This window comes from Mesoplodon mirus (genome assembly GCF_964341445.2).
Source record: "Mesoplodon mirus genome assembly, chromosome: 4".
Taxonomy (NCBI): domain Eukaryota; kingdom Metazoa; phylum Chordata; class Mammalia; order Artiodactyla; family Ziphiidae; genus Mesoplodon; species Mesoplodon mirus.
In genome coordinates, this window is record NC_138979.1 from 66,129,145 (window position 1) to 66,153,166 (window position 24,022).

Consider the following 24,022-nt stretch of genomic DNA (forward strand, 5'->3'; position numbering starts at 1 on the left):
GTAGAAGTAACTATATATGTATAAATCAGTGTAAATGTAGTATTTTTGTGTCTTCTTATTTTTCCTATTTGATTTAAAAGAGAACTACACAAAACAATAATTATAAACCTATGTTGATGGACACACACAATGTATAAAGAAATGACTTATAATAATAGCATAAAGGAGGTAAATGCTATATAGGAACATTTTTGTATACTACTGAAACTAAGTTGGTATTAATTCTAACTAGATTGTTATGAATTAAGATGTTAATTATAATTCAGGACAACTGCTAAGAAAACAATAGATAATAAATAAATAAGTATATACATATGCTTGAAGAAATGAGAAGGGAATGAAAATGGTACACTAGAAAATATTTAGCACAAAATAAAGCAGTAATGAAGGAATTGGGGGACCAAAGAGATATACAGAAAATGCAAAATGGGAGAAGTAAATCTGTCCTTATTAGTAATCACATTAAATATAGATGCATTAAAGACTCCAGTAAAAGAAACAGATTGGCAGAATGAATTTTTAAAAATCATTCAACTATATGCTGTCTACAAGGGACTCACTTCAACTATAAGAACCCAAGTGGTTTAATGTGAAAGGATAGAAATATTTCATGCAAAGAGTACCCTCTGCAAGATAATATAGCTGAAGTAACTATATTGCTATCATGCAACATAGACTTTAAGACCAAAATTGTACAATAAAGAGAGAAGGATATTATGTAGTGATGAAAGGATGAATCCATCAAAAATACATAACAGTTACAAACATATATGCACCTGAAAAAGTCACAAAATATATGAAGGAAAAACTGACAGAATTGAGGGAAGAAATAGACAGTTCACCAGTAATAGTTGGATACTTCATACCCCACTTTTAATAATGGATAGGACAACCAGTCTGGGGATCAACAAGGAAATAAGTCTTGAACAACATCAACTAACTAAACCTAACAGATGAATAGAGAACATTCTACCCCAAAACAGCAGAATACATATTCTGCTCGAGTGTACATGAAATACTCTTCAGCACTGATCATACATTAGACCATAAAACAAGATTCCATAAATTTTAAAATATTGAAATCATGCAAGATATCTTCTCTAACCACAAAGAAATGAAGTTAGAAGTCAAAAGGAAATATGAGAACTTCACAGATATAAAGAAATTAAGCAAGACACTCTTCAAGGATTAAAGCAACTGGAACTCTCGTTCTTTGCTGGTAGAAGTACAAATTGGAATGACCTGTTTGGTAAACATTTTTGTATTTTAAGGTTAAGCACATACTTATCAGATTGCTCAGCAACCCCATTCCTAGGTATTTATCCAAAAGAAATTAAGACATCTGCCCATACAGTGACTTGTCTACAAATGTTTAGAGTAGGTAGTAGCCCCAGATTGGAAAGAAGTAAAATATCCAACTGGAGATGGATAAATTGTGGTGTCCAAACAATACAATACTGCAAAGCAGTGAAAAGGAATTAACTAATAATATATTTGATTATGAAAGAATCTCGAGATTTATTCTAAATGAATTAATCCAGACACAAGAAAGTATGTATGATTGTAGTAATTTGATATTCAGAAATCTATACTGGGAAAAAGTAGATGGATTATTCCTAGGAACAAGAAGGTGGGGGCAGGGGGAAGAGAATTATTACCAAAAAACATGAGAAAATTTTGTGGGGTGGTGGAAATGATTTATATCATGATTTTGGTTTCACTTATGTTGGTAGGCACAACTGTGAAAACTCATCAAATTATACACTTAAAATGTAAAGTTTTATTGTTTGTAAATTATACCTAGATAAAGCTGACCCAAAAATGAAAAAAAAAATTATAAAGACAAAAAAATTAACACTTCGGAACCAAGGGGTGGGAGTGGGCCAGAAAACATTATTTGAAGTAAGAGTTTTTAGGAGTAAGACAAAATGGAAATGCAAACTGTTTGAAATTTGTGACAATGAGAACATGAAACTTATGGAGTATGGTCAAAACTTTACTCAGAATGAAATTTTAGCCTTAAATTATTTTATCAGTTGAAGTAGTAGTGATCTAAACAACTCAAGGATTAGAACAATATTTATATCTTCTTCATGGGAGATAGGATAGATGTATTTATTTTTATTTAACAAATATACATATGGCACTTACAATGTACTATATCTTTATAAAGATAAAAATGGAAATTAAATAGAAGTTGATAAGATCTAATTCTTGGAGAATATTGGTAAACTCTGAAAAGCTAGCAAAAAATAAAATGGAGTAAATAAATATCCCACATTTTGGCTAAGAAAGAGTACAAACACAATGACAAGGAGACTAAAAGTGAGGGAATGCAGTATACAACACAACACTAATAAATTTAAAATATTGATAAAGTGGGTCATTATCTTAAAGAGTAAGTAATCAGAACTTAATAATAATAGAGTTTCTGAAATAATTCTTTTCAGCCTTATCTCTCATTATTCCCACATTTTAATGTTTTGCTCCAGCAAAAGGGATCTGTACACTGTTCCCTAAGCACAACCTGTGTTTCTCCCACGCCTAGCATTATTTGCTCACTTCTCTACCCTATTAATGGCATTTTCTTTTTGTGTATTCAGATGCTACCTATCTTTCAAGCAGGTACACTTTCCATTTCCTTGAGGAAACTCCCCCTAGCATCTTAGGTGGAAATGAGCACTTGTGACAGTACCCATCTGTCACTTACTTAGCTTTGTAGAACTATGTATGTTTAAATGCTGTATCTTCCTCCTCCTTATGGAGAATAAATACATTGAATATTCCCACTATATATATATACTCCATCCCTGATATATATATAACTCTTATTATCCCCCCATACTCTAGTTTATACAGTGTAGGGGCTCTGGAAATAAATATTTAATTGATTGCTAAAAGTGAATCAAGGTGAGATTCAAGTTAGGAAAAAGCAGTTAACTACCATTCCAGGTAAATTTAGGATTTCTTTGGGTAGTAATTTTCTAGTTAGGTGTGCATGAATGGGAGAATGTATTCAGTTTTTTCCACTTGAAGGCTCAGATAAATATATGTCTTGATATAACTGGCATCTTCCTAAGCCTCAATTTCTTTTTTGTAAAATGAGGACAATATATATATTGAGTTTGTAAGACTCTATGAGACAATGAATGTGTAGCTCCTTGGCACAGCTCTTGGAACATATTCAATCCTGCAAAATTGTTACTTTCCCCACCTTTCATATGAGGTCACAATTACTTGCAACTACAATGTGGTTATTTCCCCATTTTGATATGCCTTAATATTTTGGCTGATAGCAATGAGCACACGTAGGTTGAAACAATACATAATTTAATGTTTAATTCTAATTTAGTTATTTCTTCATTCCCAAGCATAACCTATGCTAGATTGCTTTTTTCTCATTAGGTGTGTTGTAATTTGCATCTTTCAGGTTTTTTATGAAACAGGTTTTATTTTTTCACCCGTCATTGCTGTATGGATTGGTGTACATTGTGACTAATTCTCTCATAGGTCACTGGACTAATTATTTGAGACTAGAACCCTTTGGGTGAATGGTTAATATTTAAATTAGTATTGTTCTCTTTTTCCTCTGAAAAGGGAAATTGACAAATTAAGTCATTGTTAATGGATTGCTGTAGTGACATCTGCTTAGTTTGGTGACCTGTTGATGGCTGTCACCTACAGTTACAGGCAAGGTGGAGCTTAGTTGGACAATGGCAGAAGAGTGTTATCTCAGATTTTTGCACACTTTTGGTATTTAGTCAGTATAAATAACAAAAGCAGAACAAAACAGATCTTTGAATATCTGGTCAAGTCATTTCCACTGCCTTTTAAAATTATTTCTAGAGTTAAGTGACTATTTTTTACCTGTATTTAATCTTGCATTATATGCCTCTTGAGGCACCTCAACTACCTTGTAGAAACTTAGTATGGTTTTAAATTTAATTATCATGATTATAACATTTCTGAAAAATAGCACCATTCTGTACCAAGTCCCTAAACTCATAAGTGTTTTTATGAATCTGTTTTATATCCTGTGAGGAAATATGTATTTTTCAGTCTTTTTTGATAGATTTGTAATATTTTAAAGATACAATCTCAGAAATCTAAGTGTGAAAACGTGTAGTAATGTTCCTAGTACTGGGAGAGGAAAAACACAGCCAAAGTTTTATTTTGTTACAAAAATTAGCAGCAAAATAACTAAAAGTGATAAAACTCTTTTCTCTTTAGGGCCAAGGAATACGAGAGTTTATTAGAAACAAAAAATTCTGGCTCAGACTCACCCTATAAAGCAAAGTGAGTATTTTATCCTACATTTTAGTTCTTTGTCTCTTCAGTTTTTGCCTGTAACAAAAACTTATCTGAACCATCATTGTATGCCTGTGGTCATGGACTTTGTATCTGATGCCTAGAATTTTATTCTGCTAACACAGTGGTATCCAACTGGGGATGGTTTTGCGAGAGGACATTTGTCTGTGCCTGGGGTATGTGATAATATTTTGGTTATCACAGCTTGGAAAAATGGTGCAGCTGCCATCAAGCGTGCAGAAGCCAGGGGATACTGTTAAACATTCTTCAGTGCACAAGATAGACCTCCACAGCAAAGTATTACCACATCCAAAACATCAGTAGTGCTGAGGTAAAGAAACCCTATTCTAACAAAACAAGTTCTGGCAAGGCTGTACTGGTTCTTACTCTGAGGAGATCTCATTCAAGATTGTTGCAAGGGCCACTTGACAGATGAGGATTTAGACTCCGCCATTGGGTGTAAGTGTAATTACTAAGTGTAATAGCTAAGTAAACAAAAACATCATCATTTTGCTTCTCTCAAATAGACTGCCAGTAGAGGTGCAGTGAGAGAAAGGTACTTACATAATACTGCTGATGGGGGTACAGACTGGTGTAGTCTTATTGAAAGGCAATGTGAATCCGGAGCTTAGGATGTCCACTTTTTTGTTTACGGTTAAGATATCTTTTATTCAATTATGTATAAGATTAAGTTCTAGCACTTGATGTTGTACTTTATTTTTTTAATTTATAGTTGATTTACAATGTTGTGTTAGTTTCTGATGTACAACAAAATGATCCAGTATATATATTTTTTCCAATTCTTTTCCATTATAGTTTATTACAAGATATTGAGTATAGTTCCCTGTGCTATACAGTAGGACCTTGTTGTTTATCTATTTTATATACAGTAGTTTGTATCTGCTAGTCCCAAACTCCTAATTTATCCACCAAATAGTTTTGTATTGGCATGTGAATAATAATACAAATTAATGGAATAGATTTTTTAAAACAGTCTAGAAATAGATCCAAAACTTGAGGAAATTTAATATATGATGTGGTATAGTGTTTGCAAAGATGGCCAGAAGTTGTTGAGCCATTCCTGAAGGCATGTCCCTTTGCAATATAACTTTGCCACCTCTCCATCAAGGAGTGGACTCTATTTTCCTTCCTCTTGAATTTGTTCTGGCCTTTTGACTTGTCCTGATCCACAGTCTACTGCAGAAGCAATACGTGACTCCTGAGCCTTAGCTCCAGAAGTCTTGAGGCTTCTGCTCACAACTTTGCTTTCTTGCTCCCCTGTGACTGCCATATAAGGAAGCTTTGGTCAGCCTCCTTGAGGAAGACAGATCACTTGGTCATGGTGTATAATCCTTCTAATATGCTGTTTAATTTGTTTTGCTTGTTTTATTGAGGGTTTTTGCATCAGTGTTCATAGAGGGTATCAGGCCTTATGAAGCCTCTGCTTGTGTCACATTTGTTTATGTCCCATTGGCCAAGGCAAGTCATTTTGCCAAGTCCGTAGTCACTGTCTGAGGTGACTATGTATGTCATGGCTGGCAAGATATACTTCAAGGGGGACCTTTAATGTAACAATCTACTATACAACTTTCTCTGGATTCTCCTCTTACTTGACCTGATGCTCTTTTTCAGGATCTTTTGCCTGGTTGTTTCTTGTCTCTTTGACCACTGAGATTAACATGCTTTGTCCTGAGAGTTCAAATAGAGAATTACTCCCTTGATAATCTTAGTTTCATGACTTTAAACATCTAGTATCTGGATGGACTTTAAATTTATATCTCCAATACAGACCTGTCCCCAGAACTCCAGAATACTATATCCAACTTCCTATTTAGCATTTCCACTTGAATGTCTCTCTGTTCACTTGGATGCCTCAAGTGAACATGTGCAAAATTAAACTCCTGAAATTTGCTCCCATACCTTACCCCTCATATTTTTGCTCATCCTTAATTTAAGGATGGCAAGCCCATCCTTAAATTAAGTCATCTAAAATCTTTAGAGTCATCCTTTTTCTCACACTCTACTTTCAGTCCATCAAAAAATTCTATTGGCTCTATCTGTAAAATATATTCAGAATCTGACCACTATTCATTACCTCCATAGTAACTAGTCTAGTCTAACCTACCAGTGTCTCTCATCTGGATTATTGTAGCAGCTTCCTAATTAGTTCTATACTGCTCTGCCCTTGCTTACTACAGTCTCTTCACCACAGGGCAACCAGGATATTCTTTTAAATTATAAGTCTAGAAAAATGGCAGTAGCAATAGAAGCATAATTTTTCAATATCTTCAATTTTTAACATAGAAACCAGATAACTAATAAAGAAAACCAAAAACCCATGGAAGCATTTACAAAAAAACTACATTGCCAGATATCTACATGAAATCTGAAATGCAAGTGGATGGGAACAAATAGCCACAAGACCTGCATGGTAATGACATCAGTGTGAAAGAAAGCAAAGAGAAGCAACTGGGATAACAGATGTAAGGAAAGGATAACCCCAAAATAACTAACAGGTTTTCACTGGAAGTTTCAGGGAGCCAATTTGAGAGAAGCACCTGAACCTCATTCTTAAGTAGGTTCCTCAGGAAGGGCTGATGTGAACAATGTTGCCTTAGTTCTTACTCTTTCTTTTTTTTTTTTTTTATTATTTTATTTTATTTTATTTTTGGCTGTGTTGGGTCTTCGTTTCTGTGCAAGGGCTTTCTCTAATTGCGGCAAGCGGGGGCCACTCTTCATTGCGGTGCGCGGGCCTCTTACTATTGTGGCCTCTCTTGTTGGAGCACAGGCTCCAGACGCGCAGGCTCAGTAGTTGTGGCTCACAGGCCTAGTTGCTCCGCGGCATGTGGGATCTTCCCAGACCAGGGCTCGAACCCGTGTCCCCTGCATTGGCAGGCAGATTCTCAACCACTGCACCACCAGGGAAGCCCCTTACTCTTTCTTATCAATAATTTTATGCCCTCAAAAATCAGTTTTGCCAGTTACAAAATCCTTGACCCACATTTTCTTTTCTTGAGGATCTTAAATACTAAGAGAGAATGAACCTTAGACAATCAAAATTATTAGACATAACATAAAGACTAGGGATGAATAGTAAAGTTATAGTTTCTTATAGAACTAAGAATAACTGATGGCCAGAAGAAAAAGAATATTATGTAGTAACTGTATCTCAGGTGTTTTTATAGTGTAACTATAAGAAAAATATTGGGGAGAATGAGGAAAACATATTCTAAAAAATTAACCATTCTCCAATTATATTGGTGACGTTATTATTGATAATGTTATTCTGAGTCTGTGTGCATAATAATAAGGATAAAGTAAAGAAGATTATGGAGACTAGCATTCTTTCATCCCCTGTATTACTGAGAAACTGAATTCTCAGTCTGGATGAAAGGAGATAGATGTAATACATTAGAGATCAGGTAATACCCCTGTAGGAGTGAATTTGAAATATATGAAGTTATGAGATATTTTATCTTTTAAAAAGTGTTCTGCGTATTTGTGTGTATACGTATTTGTGTATATACATATATAGATACACATGTATTATGTATGTGTGTGTACACACATTTTTTATTTCCTAGCTCTGTCGATTGAAGAGGCCTAGAAACAATGACCAATGGAGTAGCAGTGAGCATATCTCACTAAAGGGAGCAAGAACTTCTTGGAAAAATGTCTAATGCTAGATCTGAATGCTCTGTCATACTAGATGGCAAGGAATCTCTCAAAGACTGCTAGTGTTTTATCAAAAGACTCAGGAGCTGACTTGAAAAGTTTACTAATAGACAAAAATAGGACAATTTGAGCATCAAAAAGGATAATTATTGTAACCGACTGAAATTGGTAACCAAATAGCAGATGAAAAGAAATGTCTCCTTATAAAATTATTCTAGCTAATAAATGAAAATGACTCTTCCTCCAGTTTCCCCTCCCTTTCCAGAAGAATTCAGTCCTAAAGCCACTAGATGAGAGAGCACCAAGCAACCATCTGCACTGGCTGGATGGCTGGAGGCAGCAGTGGCAAAATGATGGGTGTCAGAGCCTGAGTAGGCTAAGGAGGGCCACCAGGTATGGAGGTTCAGAGCCCAAGCAGAGTGCAGGGAGCTTCCATGTGGGGTAGGACACCATGGCCTGGTGTGGGGAATCAGAGCCAAATGAGGAGGGTAATCCATGGAATGTCATCCTGGCACAGTCTGTCAGGGGAGTCTTGCAAAGGGTGTGAAACCCAAGCAAGCTGAGAATGGCAGAAGAGCCCAGAGTAGGGAGTTGGAGGCCAAGCAGGAAGATAACAGTATGCATAAAGAAAGATGCATGATATGTTAGGTGGATTGTTCACATAAGTAAGGATGAGAGAAGAGAGTTAAAAATAGACCCAGGGAGAATAGAAAATCCTATAGTGGTGAATTGGAATTGTAGGTATCAGTTTTAACTCCTATTTTCCATTATATGTATATATAGTAGAAATAAATATAGATGTAAAGTGTAGGGATACACACACACACACACACACACACACACACATGACCCTTGAACAGTGAGGGTGGGGGCTGGGGCACTGGCCCTCCGAGCAGTCAGAAATCTGCCTGTAACTTTTACAGTCAGCCTTCCCCTCCAAAGTTCTGCATTCACGGATTCAACCAACCCTGAATCCTGTGGGACATACATAGTGAAAAAAATCTGCCTATAGATGGACCTGCACAGTTCAAAGCCCTGTTGCTCAAGCATCAACTCTGTCTGTATATAATTATATATATAGTTATATGTATTTTTAATATTTATTTATATAATAATATACACACATTTTCTAGATCTTTCCACTAAGAATGAGGGCCTGGGAGCAGCAACACCCTGATAGCATTGAGCACATCTAGTATACCCATGTAAGTATGAAGGTGAGGTAGTTCCCTGAAAGGGATAAATGGGTTCTTTTTCCACAGGAAAGGATTCTGCCTGGCAACAATGAAAGATGGTCAGTGTAGGAGGCAATATATGCACACTGATTTTTTCATCTTATATGGGGATTTCTTAGGCTGTTACATTTAGAAATACAGGCTTAAGCATATTATTTACAAATGGAAGGGGAACCAGTAGCCTTAAATTTAGACTATGTACCTTTCAAATAGAGGAGGTGAAAGAAAAAAAGAAGTTAATATGTTTATGTCTTCCTGTCCATCACACCGAAGAACAGTGTTAGTTCCTAACTTGGACCCAGTCTCCTTTCTTACACTTTTATAAATCTTCCCAATGATCCTAATGAACCTCCCAAAATTGACTGATAAAAGTTAGGGATCCGTACAGAGAAGCCCTTACATTTCACACTTGCCAGTGACAGGTTTGAACTTAGAGTTGTTAGAATTTGTTCAAGTTTTGAGAAGAAAATATCTGACCTTAAAAAATTCTCCATAAAGCCATTTACCTGACAGATACTTCTCACGTTCTAGGCTAGGAGTTATGAATCCTTCACTTTTTCTTTTCATGATAGAAAAAATTAACATGCCAGAAGTAACTCAAATAGCAATTTCTGTATTAATAAAAACTGCACCCTCTAAACAGCTCCTATTCTTGCCCTGTAGGGAAAATACAGCTTTCAGGGCTTGAGTCCTGTGACATTCTATCATTATTTATAGTATGAATCAAAATCTAATGTTTTTCTTGAGAGGGGCTGTATTATTTGTGGTACTTCTTTGGAAGCAGGGAATAAAACAGAGGTTTAGCTCATGTTACCTAAGCATCCCCTTGATTTGGCATTCTTCCTTGAAAGATAGGTTCATATGAATCCCAGATTTGATTTACCTCAGGGTGAAATACAAGCCTCTTGTATTCTGTGAATTAAAATGGCCCTTGTGCCTCCGTAAATACCCCTGGTTTTCAGTGGAATGTGAGCATTCTTGGTAAGAGTAGTGCTAGATTCATATGCATCCATTGCTATGGCTGGATATTCAGTTACATGGTGTGCAGGCTTTATTCAGCCAAAAGCTGAAGTGGCTACTTATCTGTCACACAATGAAGTTCGCTGCCAATATTCATCCACATGATAAGGTCAGTAACTTTAATCGGATGGGACTCTAGCCCATATTCGATTAGGAAGAAAAGAAGTATGTTGCTCTTATTCTATTTTTGTATTTTTTATATTCCCTTTTTCCTTTTGTTAGGTTGAGACTTTCTGTCAATGAATAGTAATAAGAGTTGGTCATTTATTGAATGTCTACTTTAGTGAATGGTGTTAAGTACATTACATTAATTATCTCTAATCTTCAGAAGCTCTGAAAGAAAAATATATATATATATGTATATATATAAAATCTCCACTTTTAAGTTGAAGAAACTGAGATTGAAAGTAGTTAAATAACCTCCCCAGGGTTTACCTATGTGACATGTTCTGGAGCCAGAGTTTAAGCATAGGTATTTCTGCTTTTAGAGTTTGTATTTATTCCTTGACTTATCAAAGTAAACTTCATATGGATAGCTTAGGCTTAAACTGGAGTTCACCAGGGCCTTTTTGAGCTGCAGTTACTGTTGTATTCTTTGAGGAATTCAATTTTTTTACATAAATACATTTCTAGATGAAATTATATTCTAGAATATTATTCATTTGTGAATGAAGTTACCTTATTTGAATTGACTATTATGGTGTGGAGACAAAGCATGAAATTTGAAGATTAAAGGCCTAGGTTTCTAGTCCCAATAATACATTTACCAGTCATGAGGCCTTGGGAAAGTCACCTAATTTGCCTGAGCCTCGGCGTCTTCATTTTTCAAACAGGGATGGACACTGTTTTTCAGAGGACTAAAAATGATCATGTACATGAAAGTATTTTGTAACATATGAGGTTATGGATATTGTTAATATTAATGAAAAGAAGAAATTTCTTCTTAGACCATTCATCATTAAATATCTATTGAGTGTACTTATCTAGAGGTGCTACGGATAAGATGGTGAATGGGTCAACGAGAACCCTGTCTCAGGATTTCCATACTGGCACAGTGGTTAAGAATCTGCCTGCCAATGCAGGGGACACAGGTTCGATCCCTGGTCCGGGAACATACCACGTGCCACGGAGCAACTAAGCCTGTGCACCACAACTACTGAGCCTGTGCTCTAGAGCCCATGAGTCACAACTACTGAGCCCACGTGCCACAACTACTGAAGCCCTCACACCTAGAGCCTGTGCTCCACAACAAAGAGAATCCCCCACAATGAGAAGCCCGCGCACCACAACGAAGAGTAGCCCCTGCTTGCTGCAACTAGAGAAAGCCCATGTGCAGCAATGAAGACCCAATGCAGCCAAAAATAAATAATTAATAATAAAAAAAAGAAAAGAACCCTGTCTCATGAAGTTAATACTGTGCTTCTGCGCTATCCAGTATGATAGCTTCTAGCCACATATGGCTTTTTAAATTACTAAACTTAAATAAAACTTAAAATTTAGTTCCTCAGTCACACTAACTATATTTCAAGTGCACAATAGGTACATTTGGCTAGCAGCCACCATGTTGGACAGTACAGATATGGAACATTCCCATCATTACCAAAAGTTCTGTTGTAAATCTCTGCATGGGAGAGACTTGTAATAAGTGATTTGAAGGAATAGTCAAATCAGAGAAAGCAAAGTTTGGCCTAAGAACTTAGGGATAAGTAGGAATTTTCTAGATAATGTGGAGGTGGGGGAAGCATTTCAGAAGGAATGAATGAAAAGCATTTGCAAAGACACTGAAGCAGGAAGAGCGGGATTTAGATCCAGAAAGAGCTCGTGCATACAGAGCCTGTGTGGCAAGACTAGCCCTACATGGGAGGAATCAGTCTTCCTTGATTATAATAGGAGAAATAAGGGAGAGTATGGGTGAAGTGCTGATATCCTTGTAGATTTTGTGGCAGAAAGAAGACTTTCTTGTTCCAGTAGCTTCCATTTTCTCTATAAAATGTAAGATCTTCTTATGTGAAAGCAAGGGGGAGAAAGGAACGAGTTGTGAGGAGATTGAGCAATATATGATGCAAGTCTTTGTAGGAGAGTGAGCAGACTAGACAAAAGTATATTAGTAAGATTCTGAATCTATAGTCATACCAGTCTTTTGCATGGTATGACTGTTTCTCAGTATCAAAAATGGAAAAGGTGGGCAGATGTTCACTAATCCAGCTAAATAAATTAATGTATGCAAGGCACTGAGAGGGATGCCTGGCCCACTAAACAAGCATTAGTGATTGTTACCATGGCTGGGGGTTAGCTGTAGGAGTAACAGAACAACAGAAAGGGAATGTAGCACACGTTTACAAGAAAGTGATTATAATGATGGCCTATGGAATCAATCATAGATAAAAATGGAAGTAAGGCAACGGGGAGATGATGCATAGGGGAAAAGTGGAGAGATCTGGGAAAGTGTCTGGTGAGTATCTGCTGGTAGGATACTCAAGCAAGTAAGTTGAAAGTAGAGGAGGATTGATCAAAGAGTGAGGCATATGAAGCAGAAGAAGTAAGGGCTTCAAAGAAATATTACATACGTTCCCCTTACTAAAGAATCTTACGATCTAGGAAATATGTGTCATGGAGAAAAGGAAATAATTGCTCTATTGTCTAAATGACATCAGCAGCGGCAGGAAACCCCCAAATTGCCTGTAAATTGGAAAATGGGGAGTTTGATATTCTGAGAATTTACAGTGCTTATAACATGGTATCCAAGGCTACCTTGAAGATTTAAATCAAAATATGAAAATCTGCTCAGGCTCTTATACTCATTTTCTCTGCCATCATATTCTCACGTTTCCCCATCTCCAATTCTGTTCCAGTTTAAGGGTCACGTGGAAACTGATGGCAGCAATTGCTCCAGCTAATCCTGTGGATGGACAGTACTGTCCTCTAGATCTATTTTGTGTCACAAGGACTAGATTGGTGTTTGTGAACATAGGATAATACCAGCCTTAGGAGTGGTTTGTTTTTCTTCCCCTTAGGTGCTCTATGAAGCAGTTTCTAATACAATAATGAAAGTAACTTTTATTTTAAAATATTTAGGGGGCTTCCCTGGTGGTGCAGTGGTTGAGAGTCCGCCTGCCGATGCAGGGGACATGGGTTCGTGCCCTGGTCCAGGAAGATCCCACATGCCACAGAGCGGCTGGGCCCGTGAGCCATGGCCGCTGAGCCTGCGTGTCCGGAGCTAGGAGAGGCCACAACAGTGAGAGGCCCACTTACTGCAAAAAAAAATAAAAATAAAAAAATAAATAAAAATAAAATATTTAGGAAAACGAGATATTATAGTCTAATACATTCATGTCATTCTTCTCTTTCATTTTGTATCCAAGGCTTCAGCGATTAGCCAAAGATCTTCTAAAACAACTACAAGTACAAGACAGTGGCTCATGGGCAAACAATAAGGTTTCTGCTTTAGATCGTACCCTTGGTGAGGTCGCTAGAATATTGGAAAAAGAGGTATGTAACTAATCTCTGGCCTCTGGCCTTATAATCTTTATGTTTCTTTCTTATTATGATGGGCCCTGGGGCTATAAGGCAGACTCTCTGTATATGTGTTTCTTCGGTGTTTCCAAAAGCTGGTCAACCATTGGTGGATATTTTTTCTTTTTGTTCTTAAGGATATCGAAGTTGTTTTTAGTTGTTTTAATTGAAGTCCTCTATGGCAAAAATATATTCTTTAGGTCATGGTTTTCTCAGTCATATTTCCTCCCACACAAATTACATGAAATTATTTTAATTGAAATCAGAGTAATAAAGATACACAGGTTTATGGCAGAAAATATAAAACTTTGAATTATAAAGCTCATAAATCACAGATTTTCACAAAATACCAACTTCCTTCCTGTTTCCAATGGAAGATTTGGTAGTTTTCTTTAATGACTTAGAGTTATTAAATGTTTCAGTGACAGTTTTAAAAATCCTTAATGATTTTAAAAGTATTTATTATTCACTATAGAAAAATTTAAATGTACAAAGAAGAAACAAAACTTCCTGTAATACCCACTACTGACACTTTATTGTATTTTTTCTAATCCTTTTACTGTACATTTTTTACATTATTTTATCTAACTAATTTTATCATAAATATTTTCTCAAAAATTTTAAAATTCTTTTTAAGTGAATGAACATATCACAATTTACACAATTTATATCACTTAGGTGGTTTCTAATTTTTCTATTTAAGGTAATGACTTTCTTTGTTTATTAGCTGCATTTTTCTGTTTTCTGGGTTTAAAATGTATTATATAATACTTTATATATACAAAAGAATATAGTGATAAAAATTACATAAATAAATGAACAGCTGCAATCTCATGACCAACCTAAGAACTAGATTGATCCCAGTACATTTATGGTTCCCACCATGTTCCTTCCTCACCCTATCCCCCTGCCTCTGCTCCCTCTGAGTGAAATACTGTACAGAATTAAAGGGGTATCCTTTCTTTGTTTTTTAAAAATAGTGTTATTGCTTTATCACATAATATATATTTAAATAATTTATTATTTAGTTTTGCTTGTGTTTAACCTTTATAAAATATCACACTTCAGACTTAACGTGATTTTTTTCAATCAAAATTATGGGTCTAAGTTTTATTTAAGCTTGTAAATGTAGCTGTTTTTCATTTATTTTCTCTGTTGTATAGTGAGTACTACATTGTGTTAGTAGTACATTTTTTTATATTGTTCTCCTGACAGTAGATGTTCATTTTCGGGATTGGATGTGTGTGTGTGTGTGTGGTGGGGGAGAGGTAGAGAGAGAAGGGGCAATTCTGCTCAAGCAATTCTTGTATCAGAGCAAGTGAACAAGAATTTCTCTAAAGCAGGGAGCCTCAGACTTTAGTCTGCATCAGAATCACCTAGAGGACTTGTTAAAACACCTTGGATTTCTGATTCGGTGGGTCTGGAGTGGGTCCCAAGAATTTGTATTTCTAATATGTTCCCAAGTGACACTAATGCTGCTGGTCCAGGGACTATACTTTGAGAATCAGTGCTCTACTCTAGGGGATATGCCTCATGGGTGGAATTGCCGGGTTTTCAGTCATATGAATGATCAGCTTTACAAGATAGTGCTCAGCTGCATTTTGGCATCAGAAAATACAATCCTCTATAGGAACTGAGAGCAGCATATTCACTGTGATATCATGGCAGAGCCACATAGAGTCAGTTCTTTTGTATAACATGTCCCTTTCAGAGTATGAGAGAGTTCAGAAGCTGTTAGTTGTCCGACATGTACTAGATGGAGTGTTTGGAGGTTTAATATACCTTGGAAAAATCTCTAATTATTTTAAAATTAGCAGACACTGATTTTTTTTTATGAAGGGTACTTATACTTTGAACTAAAAGGCATTTGCTTGAAGATACCACCATGTATACCGTATCTCATGAATACTGTTTTAGACTGAAGTAATCACAAAATTTTTGAGGAAAAAGTAAAATGATCTGTATAAGAAAGGTATTCAGTATGGTATTTCAGTATAAAAATCTAAGTAAAGTTATTTCATTCACAAAGGGGCAATTTACTGGAATACCACTGATCCCTTATAATTTGAGGGAGAAAAATGTTGTCTGGCTCCCGGCCTAAATGATCTGTGTCAGGAACCTTGCTGCAAAGCTGTCCTCAGAGTATACACTGCAGGACCACCTAAGAGTCTAAACTTACCTACAATAAGATCCTTTTGCAACTTTTATAACTAAAATCCTTTTTACCTAGCCAAGACAGACTAACTTTATGTGAACTTCTGTTCATAGAGTTATACTGACATTTCAGTGTAATTCAGCTGATGGTATTTATGATTTCAGTCTAGGAATTATAAATAACCATTCCTTTTTGTTTGGAAAACTGCCTGGAGTAACAAAATCATTAACACCAAAGCCAAGTACCCAGTGAAGGAGTTGAAGACAGCCTAGAAGTGACGGGGGTGGGGGGCACTGGTGGAACTTGGGCAGGCACTCACTGAGGAATGGTGAGAGATTAATCTTGAGGTCTTTGTCCTCTAATTTAGACCTCAACACACTGATGCTTTCTGTTACTGCTTTGACACAGTTTCCTTAGATAATTTTTCTGAAGCTCTGAGAACTGTTTTTAGGGCTAACAGTTTAAATATATGATGCACAAAAATGCTCTTGTCACAAAAGAGATTTGGAAACTGAGGAGACCTGGGTTTTGGAATACTTACTGTGTGTCTCATGTCCCTTCTGGCTTTTTGGGTTCTCTGATTCTGTTCAGAAATAAAACGTTTGTAAGCTTTCTTGCATGTATTATACTTTTTAACAAACCGCAGCCACTTCTATAAGAAATATGGTGATGTAGGGGACTTGCACCAACTCTACCATCAAAAACATCTAAAAATTCTGGAAAAAATTTAAAAGTAATTTTCTTAAAAGCACCAAAGAGCTAAGGAGAAATAAAGAGTTATCAGGCCAAAGAAAAAGCAAGAGTTTAGACAGTTGTGCTTATAACTGAATGCCCCAAGAGTATTTGCCAGGCTGGCAAATGTGAATTATGATTTTGCAGGCCTCATGGGGTAGGGAGACAAAAGTAAAAGCCTAAGGGCTACCTAAGGTATGAAGTCGAATAAGAGATTTTCCCTTCACAAAAACCACCATAGCCTGCTCCCCAACATTATGGTGAACCCTCTCACCTGACCTCAGAGACTGCAAAGAAAGTGTCTCAGTATAGTGCAGAAGTTATAACCATAATCCAGCCCTGGAATAGATTTGCAGTCCAAGTTCACATTACCTGTATTATATCAAATGGTGAATTGAGTTTAAAATAGTCTCAGATTGGTTAGTAGCATCCCCTAGAAAACTGGCAGAAGGAAATGCGAGTCCTAATTGGAAGAAGACACCTTTATCCTAGGCCTCAGGTAATTTCTGTCGAGTAATTTTATAAGAACGAGTAGCCACAGTCAAAAAACAAGCACAAAAATGGATAAGTCATTATGAGTAAGAGCAAGCAGAAACTAGAACTGCAAGGCTTTGTAAATACCGGTCACAGATCATAAAACTCTTTTTTTATGTGTTAAGGAAACAAAAGATAAGCTTGAAAATATTTAGTTATAGACCTAACAGCAGTGACAGAGGAGGTAACTCAGAATAGTCCTCTCACTGATGACAATGAATAAAGCTAGACAAGATACAAACTGGAACTGAATTGCTAATAACGTAGTAAAGAATTACTGGTCCAAGATCTGGGAACATGGCAGGCATTTTGGGGCTGGGTACAATTGGTGATCCAAAAGAGGCGGATGAGAAGCTGAGTAGTACTTTTGATATTATTGCAGAACTGGTGGGGAAAAATTGTTGGAGTCTAGGACTGTAAGTCATAGGACAGTGGCCAAAAACCCATGTTTTGGGTTGGGACCTTAAAGGACTGAACTGTAAACAGGAAGTATGCCAGTCGTTGCACAGACAGCAGATAAACGGCAAATCATCTGGGTAGCTGGGAAAATCCCATTATTGGAAAAAGCAGTAAAGTGATCTTGAATTGCTAATACCCCAGGTACCTAACAAAAGCAAATGGATAGTCTGCTCTGGAGGAGGATAATAATCAACCTAAGTCTCAAATTACTTCAACAAAATAATTTTCAAATAGACTGTCTGACATAGAAAGATAATTAGGCGTATAAAAGGCAAGACAACATGGATAAAAATCAATAGAAACAGGGGCCCCAATAGGGGCTCTAGAACTATGCTTATTATGTTCAATGATATAAGTATTAATTATTTTTTTAAAGGTACAGCACATTTGAAAGGAAATAGAAGTTTTGGAACTGAATATTTTAGTAATTAAAATCAAGAAAACTGTAGCTGAGATAACAGCAGAATAAACCAGCTGGACAGGGAATTAGTATACTGTAAGGTAGGTCATAAGAAAGAATCCAGACTGAAACATGGAGAGAAGATGACATGGAAAACACAGAGAAGAGTGTAAGAGGCATATAATATATAGTGAAAATGCCTAATGTATGTGTAGTTATTCAGAAGGAGAGTAGAGGAGTAGAAGCATTATTTGAAGACATCATCATTTAGAACTTTCTAAAACTTCTAAATCAACCCACAGATTCAGGAAGCCAAATGAAGCTCAAGCCAGGTAAATAAAAAGAAATACACACCTACAGACATCATAGTAAATTGGAGAAACTCATATTACAAGCTGATCTCATTCATGAACTTGGATTCAGGTTTCCTAAACAAAATTTTGGCAAACCGAATCATGCAATGTATTAAAAGAATAATATATAACAACAAAGTTGGATTTATTCAGGATATTCAAGTTCGGTTTAATGTTGGAAAATCAATCATAGCTTATATTAATAGAAGAAAAAAGAAAAAAAAATGATCATCTCGAAAGCTGCAGTAAAAACATTTGGTAAATTCAGCAGCCAAACAATTCATGATGGTAAACCAGGAATAGAATGGAATTTCCTTAATCTGACAAATTGTATCTACAAAAAAAAAAAAAAACATAGCTAACATCATAAGCTAATAAATAAGTTTAACAAGGCCACTAGATACAAGGAGAGTATAAAAAAATCAATTGTATTTATGATATCATCAAAATATTAATTATATAGGAATAAATCTATCATGTTCATGGATTAGATTATTCATATCTCTTGCTTAAAGCTGCAGTAATTAAGAAAGTGTGCTGTTGGAGCAAAGATGGAGAAAAAGAAGAATGGAACATAATTAAAAACATAAATAGTCCTATTCAAATGTGTATGCTTGTTTATGTATGTATGGAAAAAGGAGGCACTGTAAAGCATTAGGGGAAAGTATGGTCTATTTTGTGAATGATGCTACAATGATTAAATATCCTTATTTTTAAAAAATGAAACTTGACCTTACCTCACATCATAAACAAAAAATTAATTCCAGATTGACCTAAATGTAAAAAGAAAAAAAAGTCTTTCGGAGATAAGAGAAGAATATCTTCTTGACTTTGGGGTTTTGCCTGGACGAGCAAAGTACAAAAGAAGACATTAACCATAAAGGGAAGTGTTGATAAATTTGCATTAAAATAGGAACTTTTATTCATCAAAAGACACCAGAAAAAAAGAGTAAAAAGACAAGAGAACAGAATGGGAGAAGATCTTTATATGTACAACCCATGAAGAAGGGTATCCAGAGTATATAAGGAATTCCTACAAATTAATGAGGAAAAAAAAAAAAACCCACCAACAACCCAGTAGGAAAATGATCAAGAGAATAGGCATTCCAAAAGGAGGAACCTACTCCCAATGCAGGGGACACAGGTTTGATCCCTTGTTGGGGAACTAAGATCCCACATGCTGCACAGCGCGGCGGAAAAAAAACAAAACAAAACAAAACCAAAAGGAGAAACTTAAATAGCCAATAAATAGATGCAAAGATAGTCAATCTCTTTAGTAATCAGGAAAATCCAAATAAAAAACTCAGTGTGGTACTGTGATTCACCTATCACAATGGCAAAAATTAAACACTGAAAATACCAAGTATCAGCAAAGATCTAGAGCAATGGGAATGCTCATACATTGTTTGTGATAATATAAGTTGGTACTACAAGTTTATTTTTTTAATTAATTTTTATTGGAATATAGTTGATTTACAATGTTCTGTTAGTTTCTGCTATACAGAAAAGTGAATCAGTTATACATATGCATATATCCACTCTTTTTTAGATTCTTTTCTCATATAGGTCATTACATGGTATTGAGTAGAGTTTCCCTGTGCTATACAGTAGGTTCTTATTAGTTATCTATTTTATCAACATATATAGTAGTGTGTATATGTCAATCCCAATCTCCCAATTTATCCACCCCTCCACTTTCCCCCTTGGTAACCATAAGTTTCTTTTCTATATCTGTGACTCTGTTTCTGTTTTGTAGATAACTTCATTTGTACCATTTTTTTTAGACTCCACATGTAAGTGATATTATATGATATTTGTCTCTGTCTGACTTACTTCACTCAGTATGACCATCTCTATGTCCATCCATGTTGCTGAAAATGGCATTATTTTGTTCTTTTTTATGGCTGAGTAATATTCCATTGTATATATGTACCACATCTTCATTATCCATTCATCCGTTGATGGACATTTAAGTTGCTTCCATGTCCTGGCTATTGTAAATAGTGCTGCAGTGAACCTTGGGGTGTACGTATCTTTTTGAATTATGGTTTCCTCTGATGCATGCCCAGGATCAATTAAAGTTGAAGGCATGCATACCATATTTTACTCCTAGAGAAATTAATGCATATATGCACCAGGAGACACGTACACAAATGTTCAATGGCAGCATTGTTTATAATTACCAAATATGGAAGATAACCCAAGTATCCATCAACAGCTGAATATATTAATTATGGTATGTTCATGTAATGGAATATTGTTCAACAGTAAAAATGAATGGGGAGATGCAAGAGGGAGGAGATATGGGTATATATGCATATGTATAGCTGATTCACTTTGTTATAAAGCAGAAACTAACACACCATTGTAAAGCAATTATACTCCAATAAGGATGTTAAAAAAAAAATGAATGAACTACAGTTATGGTTAACAACATGGGTGTATCTCACAACGTGTAGTCAGAAGTCACCAAAATATATTTATATACTGTTGCATTTCCAGTTACATAAACTTTAAGAATAGACAAAGGTAACATTATTCTTTTAGACTGTATACATAGGTGGTAAAACTATAAAGAAGATACGGAAAATATTTCTCGTCAAAATCAGAATAGTGATTATCCAAAGAGGAAGGTGAATGGTATGATCAGGAAGATTTACCTAAGTGGCTTCTTGAGTGCTTCTAGTCTTCTTTTTTCTTGACCAGATGGTGATGTTATGTTCAAATTATAATTATTCTTTAAAATTGTACTAAATGTTTTCTTTTTTTTTCTGTCTTAATGTATGTTTATGTTTCACAATATAATTAAAGTTCAAGTTAAAATAAATTGCTCCAAAGACACTTCTGTTGCAGAAATGTTTAATTATTTCAAATAAGAGTTTCTAAAACATTCTCATATATGCAAAGGCACTTTCATCATACTTGCCATTGTATTAAATTTGTTCTAAGTAAATGTGATTTGTATTTTTATTGACTTTCTCATTACTCTGCCATAATGAACATTACATTTAAGTTTGGATAGTAACAGCATCCCACAAGCTTTCTGTGGTTTATCAGTAACATGAGACATTTGTATGCTGTTACTATAAGTAAACACTTTAAGCAAATGGATTGGACGTGGATTTTGTCCAGTTGCCTTTCCTGACTTTTTTAGAATGCTGCCAAATTTAAATAGGGATTCAGCTGTGAATCTCTTGAACCTGAATAAGTAAACCACATAGCTGACAGCATTCATAATTTAACTGAATTGAGATGTCAAATCACAATTGAATTTGTCATACCTATAGCAAACCCCGTCTTACTCTGGTGTTTTTGAAAGTTATCTTGCAAAATTCCACCAACAAAAAACTGTGGAAGGTAGAAAGGTAGAAACTCTTCCTCACCCCACTCCCTTTTTTCCTGCTTTTTGTGGCTATTTAACACATGCCTAGAGAAGATAAACCACTAATCCCTAAGAGCTTTTTCAACCTAATTGTGTTCAGAAAATTGTGTCCAGGTCCTGGTAGACACTGTCTATCCTCCAAACCTCATGGTTGCATTAGGTTTTACTTCTCTTATTTTCAGCTGGAACTCTTCAGTTTGAGAGGAACTGGAAAACATTCAGCCGTAGGATCATCTTATTTTGATCCCCTCACTTACTGTGTTCTCAATTTATGTAGTTGTTTCCTCATAGCAGCTGACAAGTAACTATATAGCTTGTATGACACCCATATTTTGTCAGAAGGTGACAAGTGTATTGTATGGCCCAAAGTGAAATGAAAATGTTTCTGATACCTTCTTCAACTAGCTTGCATTAGACAATTAATATAAGGAAAATGGAATTAATTGTTATTTTAAGAATCATACAGAAATTTAATATGTATATGGTTTGTATTTTTTAAAAAGAAACAGTGAAGGAAAAGAAAGGAGGAAGTGTTTGTGTATTTTGTTTTAGATGTGGTTATATAGGTGTGTCCAATTGCCAAAAGTCATCAAACCAAATACTTAAATCTGTGCATTTTATGTAAACTATGTCTCAGTAAAAAAAAAAAAAAAAAATTAGATAATCATGATTCCAAAATAGTTTATATTATTTTTCAGATGTTGAGGCCTGCCTTTATAAAAGCACACTATTTTAGTCATCTCATGTGAAATCATTTATTGTGGCTTCTTTTTGAAGAGTGCTCTTTTAAAAGCAAATAAATTTATTATAAAAACTTAGTGATGAATATTTGTACTTCTAGCTTATAGTAACGTTTTTTTACACAACTTGTGATATTTTCTGATTATGCACATTAACTCTTTGTAAACTCTTTTTAAATTCTTTTTTAAAAATCTCGTCTTAAAAAAAAAACCTCTTATGTAATACAACACACAGAAATTTATGTAAAACACACTTGCACAGAAAAATGAATAATTATAACAACAAGAAACCCCAGTGACTACTTGTTGAGAAATAGAACATTGCCAGCATCTCGAACCCTGCAACCCACCTACATTTATTTTGCCAATCATGCATTTCTCTTAATATTTGGATAAATTATTACTTTGACTTTTTGGAAACCACTTTTTAAAATTTTTCTGTATGGTTTTATTCCCTAAGGATCCATTCCTAAATAATATACATTAGTTTAAACATGTCTAGTTTTGAACTTTATATAAATGGAATGCTACTCTCTGTACTTTTGTGTCTTGGCGTCTGTCAAGTTTATGTATTTAAGAATTTATGTTGTGTAGAGGGTTTTTTCCATTGCTGTATGTACTGTGTCATTATATAAATTTGCCACAGTAGCACTTATCCATTTCACCATTGATGGAAATTTGGGTTGTTTTTATAAAAAATGTACTTCTAAACATGTATTCTTGTACTCATGTGCAAGAATTTCCCTAGGGAGTGGAATTCCTGGGTTATAGGGTATGTGTACCTTTAACTTTTCTTGATAATGCTGTATTGTTTTCCAAAGAAGTTGTACCAAGCCACTCTACTGACAGCAGAGTATAAAAGTCCTGTTTCTTTCTCCTTTTCTAACACTTGATGTTATCAGACTTTTTAATTTTTGCCAATCTTGTGGGTATGTAGTAGTATGCTTGCTGTAGTTTAATGTGCATCTCTATTGGCAGGTAGGTTAGGGCACCTATTCATATTGCTTGGCCATTTGAATTCTTCTCTTGTGATACGCCTGTTCAAATCTTTTGCTCATTTTTCTGCTGACTTACAGGAATTCTTTCTATGTTCTGGATACCAGTTCTAGGTTGTTGAAGTGTATTAAAGATATCCACTTCTATTACTCAGCTGTCTTTTTACTCTCTTTTGGTTCTTTTTTTTTTTTTTTTTTTTTTTTTTGGTGGTACGTGGGCCTCTCACTGCCGTGGCCTCTCCGTTTGCGGAGCACAGGCTCCGGATGTGCAGGCTCAGCGGCCATGGCTCACGGGCCCAGCTGCTCCGCGGCATGTGGTATCTTCCCAGACCGTGGCACGAACCCGTGTCCCCTGCATCGGCAGGCGGACCCTCAACCACTGCACCACGAGGGAAGCCCTCTTTTGGTTCTTTTGATGAACAGTTCTTTTTTTTAAAACTGAAGTATAGTTTATATACAATATTATATAAGTTACAAGTGTACAATATAGTGATTCACAATTTTTAAAGGTTATACTCAAT

At 35.5% G+C, this 24,022-nt stretch overlaps 1 protein-coding gene across 9 annotated transcripts in view; it reads left to right on the plus strand.

Annotated features, from left to right (window-relative positions):
- Window positions 1-24,022, plus strand: part of SCAPER (S-phase cyclin A associated protein in the ER) — a 496,989-nt gene that overhangs the window by 264,636 nt on the left and 208,331 nt on the right. For 8 of the 9 annotated variants that reach the window (XM_082617344.1, XM_082617352.1, XM_082617347.1 and 5 more), the window contains 2 exons: window positions 4,231-4,296; window positions 13,601-13,727. In XM_082617344.1, the coding sequence (XP_082473470.1) occupies window positions 4,231-4,296; window positions 13,601-13,727 (193 nt within the window). The remainder of the gene's footprint in view (window positions 1-4,230; window positions 4,297-13,600; window positions 13,728-24,022) is intronic. The other variant, XM_082617349.1, reaches the window with a different exon arrangement.